At 53.3% G+C, this 12,966-nt stretch overlaps 1 protein-coding gene across 3 annotated transcripts; it reads right to left on the bottom strand.

Annotated features, from left to right (window-relative positions):
• Positions 1–5,100: 5,100 nt before the first annotated feature.
• Positions 5,101–12,966, bottom strand: FHL3 (four and a half LIM domains 3). 3 transcript variants are annotated; one of them, XM_084787849.1, is made up of 6 exons: positions 12,728–12,953; positions 7,904–8,080; positions 7,619–7,793; positions 6,350–6,519; positions 6,037–6,247; positions 5,101–5,949 (listed from the first exon to the last, which is right to left on the bottom strand). In XM_084787849.1, the coding sequence occupies exons 2-6, from the start codon at positions 8,057–8,059 to the stop codon at positions 5,795–5,797; spliced, it is 867 nt and encodes a 288-aa protein (XP_084643975.1). In that variant the 5' UTR covers positions 8,060–8,080; positions 12,728–12,953; the 3' UTR covers positions 5,101–5,794. The 3 variants fall into 3 exon arrangements, with proteins under 3 accessions (XP_084643975.1, XP_084643974.1, XP_084643973.1); XM_084787848.1 differs by having other exon boundaries at positions 5,101–6,247; positions 12,801–12,966; XM_084787847.1 differs by having other exon boundaries at positions 5,101–6,247; positions 12,728–12,963.

Genomic DNA, 12,966 nt, shown 5'->3' with positions numbered 1-12,966 from the left:
GACATTGTCCATGTGTACCTGTTAGTGTTACTCATAATTGACAAATCTGTACGTAACCCAAGAGTCCATTAATTGGGGCTGGAGATATGGCTCAGCAGTTAAGAGCACTTGCTGCTCTTCTAGAGGACCCGGATTCAGTTCCCAGCTCCCAGGTCAGATGGCACACAAACTTTTGTATCTCCATCTCCTAGGGAGGAGTGGGCACCCCCATACATATAGTGTCCACTCATACAGATATATACACATACATGCATGGAAAATAATAATAATAATAATTTGCCGTGTGGTGGTGGCGCACACCTTTAATCCCAGCACTCAGGGAGGCAGAGGCAGGCGGATCGCTGTGAGTTCAAGGCTAGCCTGGTCTACAAAGCAATTTCAGGACAGCCAAGGCTAACACAGAGAAACTCCCTTCAAAAAAGGAATCCATGAAACCATCATACCCCATAAAGAAGGCAGGGGCAGAACAGTGGTTTAGTGGATAAGAGCATCTTCCAGAAGACCCAGGGTTGGTGCCCAGCGTGTCATCTCACACTGGTCCCTAACTCCAGTTCCAGGAGATTTGATGCCCTCTTCTCATCTACACGGGCACATACAACACACGCATGTGCAACACTCATACACATAAAACTAAATCTCCAAAAAATAAAATGAAGCCGACACAGAAGTTAACATTTAACACGAAGGAGAAAGGAAGCAAGCAGGCATGGGGGTGGGGACTGTCCGCCTGGGTGACTGAGGCGAGAGGACTGAGGTAAAGTCTGAGGCCAGCTAGATCAATATATACAGACTCCATCTCAGCCGGGCGTGGTGGCGCACGCCTTTAATCCCAGCACTCGGGAGGCAGAGGCAGGCGGATCGCTGTGAGTTCGAGGCCAGCCTGGTCTACAAAGTGAGTCCAGGACAGCCAAGGCTAACACAGAGAGACCCTGTCTCGAAAAACCAAAAACAAAAACAAAAACAGACTCCATCTCAAAGAATAAAAAACAGTGACGAAAACCCCAAAACTGTTAGTTCCAGTGAAATGCTGGGACAGGCAAATCCATGGAGATGAAGAGGAAAATGAGAGAGTGGTTGTTCGAGGTAGGAAGTGGCTTAGAATGAGCAGAAGGAATCCTTTTGGAGGCGGCAACAGTTGCACAATTCCATCAACTGTGCTAAAATGCTATGAGTTGTAGCACTTAAAGTGGACGAGTTGATGGTATGCAAATTAATAAATCTCAATAAGCCTCCTGTTTAAAAAAAAATCTGGGGCGGGGGGAGGCTGGAGAAATTAATCAGCATTAAAGAGTACTGGTTGCTCTTCCAGGGGACCTAAACTCTATTCCCAGCATTCATAGGCTACACAGAGAAACGCTGTTGCGGGGGCGGGGAAGGGGAGGAGGAGATTCCAGTTCTGATGCCCTCTTCCGGCTTCTCTCAGCCCTTGCATGCATGTTGTGTACATGCGTATGCTGGCAAAACACCTGTACATGTAAAATAAAAATAAATAAATCAGCCAACAGACGACGAGGTAAATGAGAACCTTAAAAAAAAAAAAAAGACTGGAGTCTTAAGAAGGGGGGCGTCCCAGCACAACACTGTCACCCCCGTTCTGATGCTGGAAGAAACAGGATGACTGGGACTTGCTGGTTTCTAGTCCATCCAAGAAGACATAAACTCCAGGTTCAGGGGAGTTGCCTCAAAGGAACAGATGAAGAGAGAGGACACCCGATGCCATATTTTGACTTTTGTACATAAGTATGTGCATGTCAAGAGGCATGTACACATTACACACACCAGACACATAAATACTTCTAAAACAAAGAAAAAAAGAAAAAGAAATAGATAAGCCTTGGTGATCTGGCAAATGAAGAAACATTTTTTTCTACTTTGTTTTATTTTAATTATGGTGCGTGTGTGCACATGCCAAGCCCAGGGCCTTATGCTTTATAAAAAGGTGCTCTGTCTTTAAAACAATCATCTAATCCCCTAAAATAATTTGTTTTCAAGACTGGGTTTCTCTGTGTAGCCTTGGCTATCCTGGACTCACTTTGTAGACCAGGCTGGCCTCGAACTCACAGTGATCCACCTGCCTCTGCCTCCTGAATGCTGGAATTAAAGGCGTGCACCACCACACCTGGCTTTTACTTTTTTTTTTTTTTAATTTAAACTGGTCGTGGTGGTGCATGCCTTTAATCCCAGCACTCGGTAGGCATGGCCAGGTGGTGTGAATTTAAGGCCAGCCTGGTCTACAAAGCAAGTCTAGGGAGAGCTAGGGCTACACAGAGAGACCCTGTCTGGAAAAGCCAAAAGCCAAAAACAAAACAACAACAAAAAATATTTATACTCAAGATACAGCATCCTTCCTCCTTTTTCTTTATTATACTTGTGCCGCCTTCTTCTTCTTCTTCTTCTTCTTCTTCTTCTTCTTCTTCTTCTTCTTCTTCTTTCTTCTTCTTCTTTCTTTGAGATGCCTTGGCTCATCCCAAATTCACTATGTAGTCAAAGGTGATCCTGCATCCCTGCCTCCGCCCCAAATGCTGGGATTATAGGTCTGTGCCAAGCAAGTGCTGCTATGTTACTTTCAAGATAAATTAAGCTCGGGATGGTACGTCTGGAAAGCATCTCTATCCAGATAAACAAAGCTGTTTACAGCCGGACCTCTGCCTTTGAGGTGAGCAGGAGACCTAGGCCAATGCCACTCTCTCTCACTCTGCCTCAGGTCTGAAACCTCCTTTCCAGCTAACCGCTACTACTCTGTCCACACTCCCTGCACGGTGCTTTCAGATCAAGTCACCAAGCCCCACCTTTCCCCGCTTCCCCGCTGCTACTTGTCTCATGATCGCTCCTGGCCGGCCAGGCTGCACTAGTGTTCTGAGCAGCCTGCTCATTTTACCCCGCTAATCCATTATTCAGATGCAGCCAGAATGATCTTTCCCACAGTGACCCTCGAATGCCCCTGGCTTCCACATTTCCAAGGCTGCTCACCAGCAGGGCGAGGTCTGTTTAAGTTGGCGTCTGACTTTTGACCACCCCAGCTCTGCCTGTCACTTTAGTAGTTTGGCATTTCCTCCATAAAGGATTATCTGTGCTTCCCCAAACCAGCCTGTTTTTAGGACTCTGGGCCTTCCCCGGGTTATTTTCTATGCTTAGACTACTACGCCTCAACAAATGTTTATTTGAACTCGTGCAAAAGTTGGGAGGAGAAGGTAAGTGCATGAGGCAGTTCTCTGGTTGGCGGGAGAGAGAAACAGAAAACGTAAACCTACAACTGTTATAAGCATGCATGTTGGGTGTTCCTAAGCATTTGTTGAAAACGTCCTGCTGAGGGACTTGCTTCAGGCTTGCTGTCATGCCGCCTGAGTTTTGAGTTCCATCCTCTGGACCTCCGGATTGGTGGAAAGAATTCATTCCCATAAGTTGCCCTCTTTTTTTTTTTTTAATACTTATTTATTTTATGTTTGTGAGTGCTCTGTCCATGTACACCTGCAACTCAGAAGAGGGCATCAAGGTCCGGGTTTAGATGCTTGTGAACCATCATATGGTTCCTGGGAATTGAACTCAGGGCCTCTGGAAGAGCAAACAGTGCTCTTAACCGCTGAGCCATCTCTCCAGCCCACTAGTTGTCCTCTTAAAAATTACAAAATATGCCGGGCGGTGGTGGCGCACGCCTTTAATCCCAGCACTTGGGAGGCAGAGGCAGGCGGATCACTGTGAGTTCAAGGCCAGCCTGGTCTACAAAATGAGTCCAGGACAGCCAAGGATACACAGAGAAACCTTGTCTCAAAAAAAAAAAAAAAATACAAAATATGGCTGGCTGTGGTGGCACATGCCTTTAATCCCAGCACTTGGGAGGACAGCCAAGGCTACACAGAGAAATCTTGTCTTGAAAAACAAACAAACAAACAAGAACAAAAATTACAAAATATAATAATAAAAAAAGGGACAACTATGAACCAGGTGGTGGTGGCACAGGCCTTTAATCCCAGCACTCGGGAGGCAGAGGTAGGTGGATACCTGTGAGTTCGAGGCCAGCCTGGTCTACAAATCGAGTCCAGGACAGCCAAGGCTACACAAAGAAACCCTGTCTCGGAAAAAACAAAAAAACCAACCAACAACCCCCCCCCCCCCAATTTTTTTTTTTCGCGTGGTGGTTGGCTCACATCTGTCATCCTACTTTTCTGGAGGCTGAGGCAGGAGGATCAGCGTAGACATCACAATTAGTTAGACCCTGCTTTTCCCCGCCCAGTAAAGGCCAACCGCTGCCCGTATAAAGCATAAATCTTGATCTTCAGGCGACTATCTTTGAGACCTTGGGCAGATGACTCCCGGAGTCTGCACCTCTGAGAAACCGCAATGAGGCCGGCCCAGCGCTGGGAAGAATTTCTTGAGATAGTACACGCTCACCGTTTCCTCTTGGCAGCCCCCTCTCCCCCTCCCCACTGCGTCCCCGCCTCCGGAGACCGTCGCAGCCACACGGGCGCGTACCTGCCGCCACAGTCCAACCGCAGAGCCCAGGGGCCAGGCCTGGGCGTCCAGCAGGGGAGTGCTCCGCCCCATCGCCCCACTTCGGGGGACAGCCTCTCTGGCTCACTCCCGCCCCCGCCAGTGATTCACGAGAGGCGGGGCCATGACCCATTCATGCTGGGAATCGGATCCAGATGTTCCCCCGGCGCGTGCAGCTGCATCCTTGCCTTTTTTGGCAAAAAAACGTGCGGCCGGGAGCGGATCCTGAACCGCCCCCACTAATCCTTGGGTAGAGGGGGTAAGGAGGCTGAGGGTCTGGGCCCAACTAGGGATCAGAACTCGGGGCTTGTATGTCGGGTTGAGGCAGGGCTGTTGGGGGTGGAGGGAGATGACGCGTACCAGACCGAGAAACCCACTGCCACTGGGTTTGGCACCCATCCCAACCCCTCCCTCCCAGAGGAAAAAGCCCTCCGCCAGCCTTGGGGAGGCTGGCCAAGCTAGACAGGGACTGGTACGCCTGCCAGGGGGGGGATCCTCTTCCTGGGGAGAGAATCCCCATGCCGTGGCCCGCCCATTAGGAGGTTTACAAAAGCCCTACGCAGCCAAGGAACCCTTGGCTTCACCCTCCTGATAAATACACTGGGACTGTGCTCCCTTACAATGCTTTATTGCAGAATCTGGAAGCGGGGTGGGCCACCCCCTGCTGCCTGCCTACCTCTGGGCAACCTGGAGCTGAAATAATAAGGTACTCAAAGGCTGGACAGCGGCGAGCCGTACCTTAAGAGGGCCCTCTACCCAGGGACCCACTAATCTCTTATCTACCCAGACAGCTCCAGCCCAGAGATAGGGGTGAGAGATGGGGGCTGAGGTCAAACCGGGGTACAATCTATTTTTGAAGACTTCTCAGACAGCCACAGGAAACCTAAAAAATCTACCCAAGAAGTCTAGATTTAAGGAGGTCTAGGTTCCAGAGTCCATCCATGTTTGTAGGGCTGGGGTGTCTAGAGCCTTGATTTGGGGAGGGAGTTAGATCTGGGAACCCAAAAAAGTAGAGAGGGGAGGACTCGTTTCTGGAGTCCAGACTTGGAGAGAGCTTTATGTCATAGGTGATTCACAAGCCCAGGTTTCCGGGTCTGGGTCAGAGAGTACCAGCGGGGTATATTGGAAGAGGGAGACTGAATCCTGAAGGCCCTGTGTGTAGGGGCCGAGTGTGTGTGTGTGTGTGTGTGTGTGTGTGTCTTTGTGTGCTGTACTAGGGAGGGGCTGGGTCCCAGCGGTAGTTCAGAAAAGGAGCCATAGTCTTAAAATCCTTGGTTTGAGAAAGGGAAGATTCAGGAGCCTCGGCTCAGGGCCCTGCTTGGCTGCAGCCCTGGCACAGAACTTGGTCTCCGTCTGGTACAAAGCCTTGGCCCACCAGGGAGGTGGAGCAGCGGGCACAGGAGAAGCAGCTGTGGTGCCAATGTCGGTCTTCGAAGGACACATACTTGCCTCCACCGAGTCCTGGAGGAAGGCCGGAGGAGTTAGCTCTGCAGATCCGAGGGCACTGCTGCCCCTTAGCCTCACCCAGAATTGCATCCACGTGCTTACCTGCACCCTCGCCCCCGCTTCCACCCGTGATGGGGCGCTTGCAGCTGCTGCACTTGGGTGCAAAGAGTTCTCCGAAACAGGCCACGCAGTAGGGGTCCTCCTCTCGAGATGTGAACTGCAGCCCTGCAAGGGGTGTCTGGCACCCTGTGCAGACGAGGCATTCTCGATGCCAGGGTTGATCTCGATATGTCACTCCACCCTGGGTCAGCGTCTGTTGGGGGGGGGGTGGCGGGGCATCATCGCCTGTCAGCGAGGGGGTGAGGAATCCCTCCCACAACAGGTCTTACCCTGAATTCACAGGCCCAGCCCCCACCTTGTTGCAGCGGGCACAGCGAGGAGCGAACTTGTTCTCATAGCAAGGCACGCAGTAGTGAGCACCCTTGTCGGGCACGAAGGAGCGGGAACCCAACGGCTGCTCACAGCCACTGCACAGAAAGCAGTGTTCATGCCATGTCTGGCCTCCATACTCCAGCTTCCGGGACCCTGTGGGAAACAGGAATCCCGCTTAAGAGTCTGCCCCAAGCTCACGAGGGCTACCCTGCCAATTGTACTGCCCAAGCTGTCCCCCACTGCTTCTACAACCTGGTAGGGTTGTATCCGCGCACATGAATGTTACATATGCCAACTTCTCCCTTTAAACTGGAAAAGACGGTTCAGCATATGCTAAACGCATGTCCAACCTCCATGCCTCTGACAGGAGTATCTTAACATACACACCAAAGCTCTGTGTGAAATATATGTTGCCCCAGTACATGCTAACAGAAACACCATTTTTGCAAGATCCTATTAACCAGGTAACTCTACCTACACAAAGCCCTAGGAAGGACAGGCTCGGTACATGCTAAGCCTTTGCATGTTCTAGGCATACCATTCTCCACGCGTACCCATTAGGCATGCAAGTCACAGTACATTTCTTTTTTTGTTTGTTTGTTTGTTTGTTTTGTTTTGTTTTTCAAGACAGGGTTTCTCTGTGTGGCCTTGACTGTCCTGGACTCGCTTTGTAGACCAGGCTGGCCTCGAACTCACACCACGATCCACTTGCCTCTCCCTCCCGAGTGCTGGCATTAAAGGCTTACGCCACCACACCCGGCTTGTCACCACACATTTTAAGCCTACAATTTGATCACTCCACACAAAACTTCAATGCAGCAGGCCCGAGAATCTCGGCATACCCTTAGCTCCCACATGCAGCAAACATGCAGCTCTACACACATGCTAAGGCCTGTGTGTGTGTGTGTGTGTGTGTGTGTGTGTGTGTGTGTGTATCAAGTATGTTATCTGCTATGCGCATGGTAAGCCCTTAGGTGATCATTAGGCCTACTGGTCCAACACACGCTAAGCCTCCGGCTTGTCAGTTTCAGGACCCTGTCAAGTTTTCGTGTGTAGAGCTGGATGTGCCAATCCCTGTGTGCCATGAAGCCCTCAAGAGCATACATGCACAACAGACCCACACATGTTCCAGGAATGTGCAGTGTGTAGATCTCTGCCCACGCCAAGGCCGGTGCATGTGTGAGTCAGGCAGATGAAAAGACCCTACTCAGACGGCAGTCCCCAAACCCAGGGAGGAGGCTCCGGGACATACCGGGCATGACAGTCTCCCCACAGGCGGAGCACTGTGAAGAGAAGGCTGTGCAGTAACAGTCGTTACAGAGCAGCTCACTGTCCTGGCAGGTGAACGGCTCATCAGCTAGGGAGCGCTGGCAGCGGCAGCAGCGGAAGCAGCCTTCATGGAAATGGCGGTCCTCATAGAAGAGTTCCTTCCAAGGAGACAAAGCAGGGGCAATAGCATCTGGCCTTGGTGGAGTTATCCTTTATCCTTGGCCCTCTCCCACCAGTCTGTACTTACTCTCACCCATTTGGTCCTTACCCTTGAATCATGGCCGATGAGCAGCTGGCACTCGGCGCAGGTGTTGGCGAAGGTGTTGTCGTAGCAGGGGACGCAGTAGGGCCCACTGTCCGTCTGGATGTACTTGCGGCCGTACAAGGACTCGTTGCACTTTGCACAGTCAAATGCCTCGCTCATGGTGGTGACGATGAGTAAGCCCTGTGAGGAAGATGGAGCAGAGTTCACCCAGCACAGCCCTGGACAAGAGCTCTCCGCATTCGAAAAAGAAAGGAGGCAGAGAAGATGCCAGATGAGAGCAGGTGGGGAGAGGGGGAGGTCTGCTCTGGGGAACCCTAGGGTGTCAGGCTGCGTGCATGCTGGAATCTTCCATGTTTATTTCTGTATTTGACTGTGAGGATAGGAAGGGGTCAGGGGGGAAAAAAAAATCAGGAAGCAGAAGTTGTTTTCTTATCTAGGCCCCGGCTGATCCGGGGGGAGGGGGCTTTTCCTGGGTCAGTGACTCATTTCCTGCCCCAGCCTGAAGTTTCTCTTGTACTGTTCCTAGGGTGCTAAAGGCCAGGACAGGGGCCCACAGACAGCACTCTCACCTCCTAAGTCCCAGGTTAGGAACCAGAGGACTTTAGGTAAGGGGCTGCCGTTTATCTCGAGTTCTGATCTGAGGAGTTTAGGGTGGAGGGGGCTGTTCTGTGTGCTCCCCCCTCTACCCCTGACTCCCTACGGACGCAGGAAATAGTGGAACGCTAGAGAGACTGCTTGACTGATGAATGGCGGAGGCCTCCCCCTCTCAGGAGAATCAGCCAAGCAACAAGAGCTTGAGAGGCTCAGCCTGGGTTCAGGCAGGAAGGAAATCCTGCAAGCTGGACACAGCCAGACTTCCCCAGCCTCATCCTTCCCACCTCTTCTGTGCCTCTGCTCACACCAGCTTAAGTAGTCTTGGCCGCAACATCTGCTGCAGCTGTGGCGGCACAGAGAGGGCTTTTTTTTTTTTTTTTTTTTTTTTTGGCCAGCCAGAGGGAGATAAAAGGGAAAAATCCCGGAGATGTCTGTCAAAGCAGAGAGGGGAGGTGGAGACTCAGGGAGAGGGCAGTGTGCCCCCTGCCACCACCTGCCAGGTGCCTGTGCTGGTGGCTCTGCAAAGCCCCAGGGTCCTATGTCCTCCCCCTGCTTCTGCCCCAGCAGCCTCTGCCCACCTTGCCTCACTTCCTAGGGTTTAAGGCCAGAGATGGTGAAACGTGAGAAAGCGGGAATCCCTGGAGCCCCAGTTGGGTCCCCTTCTTGATGAGGAGTAAAGACAAGGGGAGCCCTGAGTGCTGTTGCTGCAGACACCCAGCCTTCCCCCCCCCCCAAACCCCAGACACTTTCCATTTTCTCAGGAACAAAGCATGTTTGTGGGATGAGGTCACCCACACAGCTGCCTCTGGAACAGGAGCAAGAAGAATGGGGGGGCAGGGAAACGGGGTTCCCGGTTTCTTCTGCTGGCCAATTCCAGCAAAGGCAGAGCTCCCTAGCTCCACCTTCCTCCACGATGAAGCAAGCTCTCATAGGGCTGGGTAGTGAAGAAGATCCCCCCCCCACCCCGTGTCCCCCCCAGGACCCACAGGAAGGGGATGGTGTCACTGTTGCACAGGAGATGGGAGGAACTTAAAGGGGTGCACAAAGGAACCTACCAACCCCCCCCCCCTTGTCCATAGCTGCCCTGGCTTAAGATGAAAGAAAAGCACATCCTCCCCAAGTTCTTTCTCAACCAGGACAGGAGGAAAGTCTCACCAAAACCTTGGTCTGTCTGCCTTGGAGTTCAGACTTCAGGCAGCAACAGATGTCCCAAACCTGAAGGGCCCACCTCTTTGAGGCTCATGAGTTTCAACTTTCCCTTCCACCAAGTGGGAGAACACCTGGTTCACACCCAAAGCTGGACACAAGGCCACCAAAGCTGGGGTCTTCGGAGTCCTCAGGCAGGAGTTAATCGGCAGGGTGGAGAGAACCCCTCCCCTGCCATTCAGGTCCTGGTTTCCTCTGCGGCCCCCACCCCCCCCCCAAGACGGCCATACAGGTGGCCTGTAGCCATGTGCACACTTGGGAGTCTTTTCTTCCTGGCTTGGCCAGGAGCAAGCAGCATCTGTAGCAGCAGTAGCAGCTACATTCCCAGGCCCAGGCTAGCCCTGGATCCACCCCCTCGGAGCCAGTCACAGCACTGAGTGAGGCATCCCAAATAGGGTATGGGTGTGCCTTCTGTTTCCTTCCCAGAATCCCCTAATCCTTTAGCCTATGTCTCTAATGAGGACAGAGTGAAGGGCACCACCAAGGCCCATCCCTGTCCCTCTCCATCCCTGTCCCTCTTCCTCCCCAATACCTCCCTATTCTCGGGCAAGGCTGGAGAACTGAAAAGGTGACCAGTTTTGTATTTCTTCCTGGCTGGCAGCAGGAGGGGTTTAGAAGAGACAGTGGATAACTCTCATCTGCTATTCCCACTAACACACGTATCTCCATTCCTGACTTAGATCACACACACACACACACACAACACACACACACTACACACACACACACCACACACACACACACCACACACACACACACCACACACACACACCACATACCACACACACACACACACACACACCACACACACCACACACACACACACCACACACACACACACCACACACACACCACACACACCACACACACACCACACACACACACACCACACACACACCACACACACCACACACACACACACACACACACACACACACACGTATATACACCAGTGAACATCCTGGAGCTGAGTGACAGGATATCTTTCTGTATGGCGTTCCCTGTACAGCAGCTCGCTTGAGCCATATAAACCTGACTTGGATTCCTGTGACCTTGGGTACACAGTTTTCATGCCCTGAAGACGGTTGGGCCATCTAGTTAAATGAGATAATACCACCTCCTTCTCCTAGGACTATTGTCAGCCTCCAATGTGATAATCCGCACACAGCATCTGACGGGTAATAAGGCGCAAGTCGATGGCAGCCTCTTGTAAGTTTACTACAAACTCTACTGGAGCCAGACAGTGGGGTCTTAGGCAGGTCTGCGGTAGGAGCTGGCCTGGGATGTAACCTAGGGAGTCTCAGTGAAATCCAGAGGAACCGCTGGGTCAACAGAAGCTGTAGCTCAGTCAGCTGGACACCAGGGAGAGACACTTGAAAGACCTTAGAGATGGCTGGCTCACAGGCATACACACTTGTGCGATGATGCCTTGTCGTTAACGAAATGCATAACCCACCACCGTTATATCGGGTCTCTCAACAGGCAGGCAGGACAGAGTATACATCTCCTCTTCAGAGTTCAGCATAAGGCACCAGGGACAGGCTGGGGGGCATGGCCAAGGCGGCTCAGGAACTGGAGCAGAAGTGCAGAAGTTTCCTATCCCCAGTGGGGAGAAGTGGAATGGGCAGTCAGCCTGTAAGGGTGGTGGTGGAGGTGAGGGGACACACACACACACACACACACACACACACACACACACACACACACACACAAAGAACGACAGGAGATACACTAGAGCTGGCTCTCCTTCCCAGCTGCCAGCCTGCCATTGGAAGACACCCAGAAGTCTTTCCAATTACCCATGCCAACTGCTCAACCCTTTTGTACCCCGTCCCCCCCTCCCCGCACCTCCCCCCCCCACTGCTACCCCAAGTCCACGAGGACCCTGGCCAGGCCCCACAGCTGTGAGTCAGAGTCAGGGCAGACCCCTCCCACTTGACAGGAGCCTTAAGTGGAGAAATTAGAAACAACCTCTCCCCCCCCCCCCCCCCCCCCCCCGTCCCCCAACCAGTCACTAACTCCGAACTCTCTCCCACCCTTCTTCCTCCACAGTGCCTGGAAGTCAAAGCAATTTAGGGAGAAGGGGGTAGGGAGCAGATCCAGCAGCTGCTCTGAGGACAGGAGAAGGAACATTTCATTCACCCCCGGAGTCCCCTAGGGCTGAGGCAGAGCGTCCAAGATTTGAGTTTAAAAATAAGTTGGGCTGTCTTAGTGGTTGTGTGTACTCGGGGCTCTCTCTTTCTTGAGCTCAGCTTTACAGAGTCAGGTCCTCTGGCCTCCTGGGGGGATGGGCTGGCCAAGAGTCAACTTCCCCCTAGCTTTGTCTCTCCACCCTTTCAGGTCTGAGGCAGCTGTCAGTGAGCGCACCTAGGTGTCTCTCCTCAGTGAACTCTAGCCTCCACTCCGCACCTCTCACCTCCCTTAGGCCCTGTTTTCGTGTTTGGATGAGGGTCCCTCTCCGTATCTCTAGAGCTGTGTCTCAGTGGGGGGGCGGGGGGCCCTCCACTCTGGGGATCTCTAGCCCTGTGCACCCAAGTCTGAAAATCTCTTTAGGCCTCAGGGAGGCAGATTTTGCGCTAGTCTAACAAGCTTCAGCCTCAGGGCCCTCCAAGGCCCTGGGAAGGGCGCTAGCAATGAGTTCCCTAGGGTCATCCATTTGCAGCTTAAAATGCTCCACAGAACCCGGATCCCCGCCGCGCCTAGAGAACTCTCTGCCTTCGTTTGAATGGTCCCTGTAGCCTCCTGGGGCGCGGGTGCTGGTCTGTTCTCCCAGGCTCCCTAAAGCGCCTCCGTTTCTCCAACCCGGCTTATCTCAATAGCTTTCTAGTTCAAACTTGGTCCCCAACCCCAGCAACTCTGGCGGCTCCCTCCTGGCCCGGAGGCACGGAGTAGTGAGGTCCGTGGTGGTGCGCGTGGTCCCGAGTTCGGGGCGCCCTAGTAGGGGAGAGGGGCGGGGACCCGGGCAGCGACCCTGGCCGGAGCGCAACGAGGGAACAGGGGCTGGAAGCTGGGGCGCGGGACGCTCACCTCGAAGCGGGCGCGGTAGCTGGGCGCGCGCGGCGTGGGTGGGGCCGGGAGCCGAACGCCCGGCTGCTCTTACCTGCCGGCCGGGCCGAGCGGGCCGGGAGAGCCGCGGCGAGGTGGCCGGCTGCGACAGACTGTGTGGGCGAGTGGGCGCGCGGCCCTAAGCCTCCGAGGAAGTGCGCCGGCCCGCCCCGCCCGGACCCCGCCCCCGGGCCCCCAACCGCCCGCGGGGGCCAGATCCC

This window comes from Acomys minous, assembly GCF_964271855.1.
Source record: "Acomys minous genome assembly, chromosome: 6".
Lineage (NCBI taxonomy): Eukaryota > Metazoa > Chordata > Mammalia > Rodentia > Muridae > Acomys > Acomys minous.
This window is presented reverse-complemented; position numbering and strand designations above follow the sequence as displayed.